Source organism: Dendrobates tinctorius, unplaced genomic scaffold, assembly GCF_039654945.1.
Source record: "Dendrobates tinctorius isolate UK_male_01 unplaced genomic scaffold, ASM3965494v1 ptg000012l, whole genome shotgun sequence".
In the NCBI taxonomy this organism is placed as follows: Eukaryota; Metazoa; Chordata; class Amphibia; order Anura; family Dendrobatidae; genus Dendrobates; species Dendrobates tinctorius.
In genome coordinates, this window is record NW_027361680.1 from 20,994,787 (window position 1) to 21,000,786 (window position 6,000).

The 6,000-nt window shown below is 39.5% G+C and overlaps 1 protein-coding gene across 9 annotated transcripts in view; it reads left to right on the forward strand.

The window, feature by feature from the left end:
• XPNPEP3 (X-prolyl aminopeptidase 3) overlaps positions 1–5,281 on the forward strand; it is a 474,091-nt gene extending 468,810 nt beyond the window's left edge. For 7 of the 9 annotated variants that reach the window (XM_073558042.1, XM_073558039.1, XM_073558044.1 and 4 more), the window contains one exon: positions 5,009–5,281. In XM_073558042.1, coding sequence (XP_073414143.1) covers positions 5,009–5,175 — 167 coding nt within the window. In that variant the 3' untranslated portion in view covers positions 5,176–5,281. The remainder of the gene's footprint in view (positions 1–5,008) is intronic. The other 2 variants (XR_012226445.1, XM_073558045.1) reach the window with 2 other exon arrangements.
• The last annotated feature ends 719 nt before the right edge of the window (positions 5,282–6,000 follow it).

The following is a 6,000-nucleotide window of genomic DNA, read 5'->3' on the forward strand; positions in this document are numbered from 1 at the left end:
CTGTATATGCTTTTTTTCATTTTTATTGTCCAGATGTAGTACTTTGCATTTTTCCTTGTTAAAAACCATTCTGTTAGTTGCTGCCCGTTGCTCCAGTTTATTTATATCTTCTTGAATCCTCTTTCTCTTCTCTAGTATTAGCTGTCCCTCCTAGCTTTGTGTCATCAGCAAATTTAATCATTTTACCCTCAATTCCTTCATCTAACTGATTGATAAAGATGTTGAACAATACAGGGCCCAGGACAGAGCCTTGTATTGTTGAAGAGGTCATGTTGCCTTACTAGGAAGAGGATAAGGATATGCCCTTGAAATGGGTGTGTCAACAAGACAAAGACCCTAAACACACCAGTAAACTAGCAAAATCTTGGTTCCAGTCCAATAAAATTAAGGTTATGGAGTGGCCAGCCCAATCCCCGGACCTTAATTCGATAGAACACTTGTGGGGTGACATAAAAAATGCTGTTTCTGAGGCAATGACAAAAAAATGTGGGATGTGGTCAAAGCATCCTGGGCTGGAATAACAGGAGACAGGTGCCAGAAGTTGATAGACTCTATGCAACATAAATGTGAAGCAGTTCTAAAGAAAACTGTGGGTATACAACTGAATATTAGGTTAGTGATTCACAGGAATGCTTAATCCACAAAAAAGTGCATATTGTGAGTTTGTAAAGACAAATGCAGACACTGCAATTTTTTTTGAACGACCCAATGTTCATTTTTTTGTTATTTTCTGTAAAGCAGTTGCAATTATATACATTTCTCTTCATGTTTTGAATTAGAAAACAGTGTGCAACGTTCCCAATGCATGGAAATAAAAATTGTGATTATCTCATGTTTTGGAACACAGTTTTGAACTTTACTGTACATTTATTATGTACTAATTATTTATATGCACTTTATCATGTTATATCTCTGACACTGTATAATGTATATGCACTTATAATGTAATAACATTTATGAATATGTACAGCACTTATGCATTTTATTATTGTAATTGATTTACAATGGATGTACTGATAAATAATTTGTCTGTTCGTTCTTAGACTGCTTGAGAAAGGCTCAAATTTTGAGCCAAAACGTTGCTGAAGCCCCTATGGGCTATTAGATCACAATTTATATTTTTTCAAAAAGTTTTTTGTTGTCTTCATTTTTTATACTTTATATTGAGAATTGGTCTATGCCTGGTAGGCTTGGCACCCAACTTTCGCTAGTGCTGCTTTTCATTTTTCTTTACATATTAGTGGTGAAATAATGAGTGATAGTATGTGAGGGATTTAGTGAAGTGGGATTCGATTTCCCATTCATTAGTAGAGGGGCCAACACATTGGCCTTGCTAGAGAGTTGTCTACTAAAATGGTATCTTTTCTATGTGATGAGAATTCAGAGGAAGTGATCAGTGTAGACAGGTTTATGTCATGAACTGAAATGGTAAGTGTCTCCAGGGTTTCCTCTTGGGTTATATAAAGTGGTATTTTAACTGGTGGAGGTGATTGAAACGAAAAATGTAAAAGGTCGTTTACGGCCGCAGCGTCGGGCTGCGCACGTCCGCCGCTAAGCCCCGCCCCCTGCCGCACCTCCGCCGGTAGCTCCGCCTACGGACGCAAGACGCTGCATGCGTCCTGCGTCCCCTATCTTTAGCACTGGGGACGCAGGCCGTGCGCAGTATGCGTTTGGTGGCGCATGCGTCCTTTTGACGCTGCGCCGACCTGCGCCAAACGCAACAGGTTGCAATTTGGTGCGCTCGGCGCAGCGTCAAAAGGACGCATGCGCCACCAAGTGCATACTGCGCACGGCCTGCGTCCCCAGTGCTAAAGATAGGGGACGCAGGACGCATGCAGCGTCATGCGTCCGTAGGCGGAGCTACCGGCGGAGGCGCGGCAGTGGGCGCGGCTTAGCGGCGGCCGTGCGCAGTCCGACGCTGCAGCCGTAAATGCTAATGTGAAACTAGCCTTAGCGTGTGACAGCTGCCAAACATAAAAACCCACCACAAATAGTAAATCAAACCCCCCTTTATCACCTGCTTAGTTAGGGAAAAATTAAATTAAAAAAATTTATTTATTTCCATTAGGGTTAGGGCTAGGGTTAGGGCTGAGATTAGGGTTAGGGTTGGAGTTAGAATTGAGGGGTTTCCACTGTTTAGGCACATCAGGGGCTCTCCAAACGCAACATGGCATCTGATCTCAATTCCAGCCAATTCTGCGTTGAAAAAGTCAAACGGTGCTCCTTCCCTTCCAAGCTCTGCCATGCGCCCAAACAGTAGTTTACCCCACATATGGGGTATCTGCCTACTCAGGACAAATTGCACAACAACTTTTGGGGTCCAATTTCTCCTGATACCCTTGGGAAAATAAATTGAGGGAAAAAATATCATTTTTGTGGAAAAAAATATGATATTTTATGGCTCTATGTTATAAACTTCTGTGAAGCACTTGGGGTTTCAAAGTGCTCACCACACATCTAGATAAGTTCCTTGGGGGGTCTAGTTTCCAAAAAGGGGTCACTTGTGGGGGGATTCCACAGTTTAGGCACATCAGGGGCTCCCCAAACGTGACATGACACCCACAGACCATTCCATCAAAGTCTGCATTCCAAAACGTCACTACTTCCCTTCCAAGCCCCGATGTGTGCCCATACAGTAGTTTTCTCCCACATATGGGGTACCAGCGTACTCACGACAAATTGAACAACATTTGGGGTCCAATTCCTCATGTTACCCTTGAGAAAATAAAAAAATTGGGGACTTAAAGATCATATTTGTGGAAAAAATATGATTTTTTTATTTTCACACCCTGGCGTTATAAACTTCTGTGAAGCACTTGGGAGTTCAAAGTGCTCACCACATATCTAGATAAGTTCATTGGGGGGGTCTAGTTTCCAAAATCGGGTCACTTGTGGGGGGTTTCCACTGTTTAAGCACATCAGGGGCTCTCCAAATGTGACATGGCACCCGATCTATTGAGATCGGCCAGCCAATTTTGCATTGAAAAAGTCAAACGGCGCTCCTTCCCTTCCGAGCTATGCCATGCGCCCAAACAGTGGTTTACCCCCATATATGGAATATCATCGTACTCAGGACAAATTGCACAAAAATGTTGGGGGTCCTGTTTCCCTTGGGAAAATAAAAATTGGGGGTGAAAAGATCATTTTTGTGAAAAAAATGATTTTTTAGTTGTACGGCTGTACATTATAAACTTATGTGAAGCCCTTGGGGGTTCAAAGTTCTCACCACATATTTAGATAAGTTCCTTGTGGGGTCAAGTTTCCAAAATGGGGTCACTTGTGTTTTTTTTTCACTGTTTAGGCACATCAGAGGCTCTCCAAATGTGACATGGCGTCTAATCTCAATTCCAGCTAATTTTGCATTGAAAAAGTCAAACGGCGCTTCTTCCCTTTCGAGCTCTGCCATGTGCTGAAACAGTGGTTCCCCCCACATATCAGGTATCAGTGTACTCAGGACAAATTGCACAATTACCTTTGCAGTCCAATTTTTCCTGTTACTCTTGGTAAAATAAAAAAATTGGATCTGAAGTAATTTTTTTGTGAAAAAAAGTTATATGTTCATTTTTTTTTTTAAACGTTCAAAAAATTGCTGAAAGCACCTGAAGGGTTAATAAACTTCTTGAATGTCATTTTGAGCACCTTGAGGGGTGCAGTTTTTAGAATGGTGTCACTTTTGTGTATTTTCTATCATATAGACCCCTCAAAGTGACTTCAAATGTGATGTGGTCCCTTAAAAAAAATGGTGTTGTGAAAATGAGAAATCGCTGGTCAACTTTTAACCCTTATAACTTCCTAAGGAAAAAAAATTTGATTCCAAAATTATGCTGATGTAAACATGTGGTAAATGTTACTTAAGTTTTTTTGTGTGCAATATCTCTGTGATTTAAGGGCATAAAAATTCAAAGTTGGAAAATTGCGAAATTTTCAAAATTTTCGCCAAATTTCCATTTTTTTCACAAATAAACGCAAGTTATATCAATGAAATTTTAACACTAACATGAAGTACAATATGTCTCGAGAAATAACATTTATTTTGACTTAAAATTTAAGGAACCTTGCATCCATACTTTGATGGAGTTCCACCTTCAAGCAGTTCTCTAGTTCCATATACAGTTTAGTATGTTTATTGTTTATTACTTTTGATGCTGTATTCTGTCTTATCATTAATGATTTGCTAATCTTTATATACCCTTGTCTTGTAGCTTATTTTTTTTTAAGTAACATTTTCAATCGCTCCAAGCAGGTTTTTTTTTATTTTGTCATCTAAAAATGTTTCATTAGAATGAAGTGATTAGACGCTTTATACAGTCTGTGGCACTGAGCTGTTTCCATCACCCCACAGACATCAAATGAAGCAGCACATGAATGAATAATGCTCCAATCAATCTCTTCCTCACTACATTTAGGCTGTGTACCCACGTAAGCGTTTTTTTTTGTGTTTTTTAAGCGTTTTTACCAGCAAAAACGCTTAAAAGAAGCATCCCATTCATTTTAATGAATTCTGCACTTTGTGCATATTGATGCATTTTTTTCCCGAGAAAAAAAAATGCATTGCGGTAAAAATGCAACATGCTCATTGATATCACGGAAAAATCCGCATTTCTAACTATTTTCTATGAGACTGGGGACGCTGCGGAAAAAAACGTGCAAAAATCGCGCGGAAACCGCTCAGGAAAAAACGCACGTTTTCTGGGAAGGGGTCCGGTTTTCTGTCAGGAATTTTCTGCATACGTGGGTACATAGCCTTATACTTTGCAGAGGAACCGTGTGCTTAGGACCCCTATTCTTGTAATCAGTAAAGGTCACAGCAGTGGTGCCCCAGTGGTCAGACTTTTATTTTACAAATTCCTTGTGGACAGGAATTAAAAGTCCACTTTGTCATGACCCATGTTTACAGTGATGTAAACAATTTGTTAATTTATGCTTAATGCACATTGGCAATTTTGTAGGGCTTTACATGTATCTTTTATCAATGTTCAATTTATTTTTGCTGTTTATCTTTTATTAGGCATCTACATTCCTGTGAATGACATTGAAGCTCCCGAAAAATTCAGAGGCATAGGAATCCGCATTGAAGACGATGTTGTGATTGCAGAACAGTATCCCATGGTTCTGTCAGCTGAATGTCCCAAAGAAATATATGAGATACAACATGTGTGTTTGCAAAGTCACTGATATCAGATTTGAATGAAACATTGTAGTATATGAAAGGATGTGATACAATTCAATGACTATATACCTAACAGTATACTTCAAATAAAGTGTTTTATATTTAATCAAATTACTTCAAATCATTCAAAATATACACTGTCCTGTCTTCAGCTAAATGAATGGGATTCATATAGCTTAACAAGCAGCTAAACCACTATACCGGGGTCCAATAAGGTAGACTGTAGTTGAATCTGTGGTTTATTGAACGTAGGTATATAGATGGTGAAACTACAATACAAGACAGATACATAGAATCAGTGCTGTGTCCATAGAAATATACATAGGCATACACAATCTGCACTACTAGCTGAACGGGGGGAACTAATTAAGCTGACTAATATGAGAGATAGGAATGTATAGAGGGAACATGTCACGTACCAGCGATGCTAACACGGGGAGAAGAGGGATGAGGTGCTTCCAGTATCCAGACTTGATAAAAAATGGCAGACTGAAGAGAAAAAGGGGGCTGGAATAGACTATGGTACTTTGCAAACTTACCCAGGATACATTGTGGATTGGAGGGAAAATGAATCAGGAAATACAATGCATAATAACATGCAGTTACGACTTTGGCCACTAGATGGAGCCAAAAACACTAAACATTAAACTATGGAAATCTGAACATTCTATACATACAATAATCATTGTATGTTATCAAAATAGGCAGTTCAAGAGTCATTCATTATGTCGGAGACAGAACACTCCCCGTCTGGCATTGAATGGATGCCACTACTCCTATCCTCTGAAGACAATAGGACCAGCTCAGTCACTGGTCTGGAGAATGTCTTA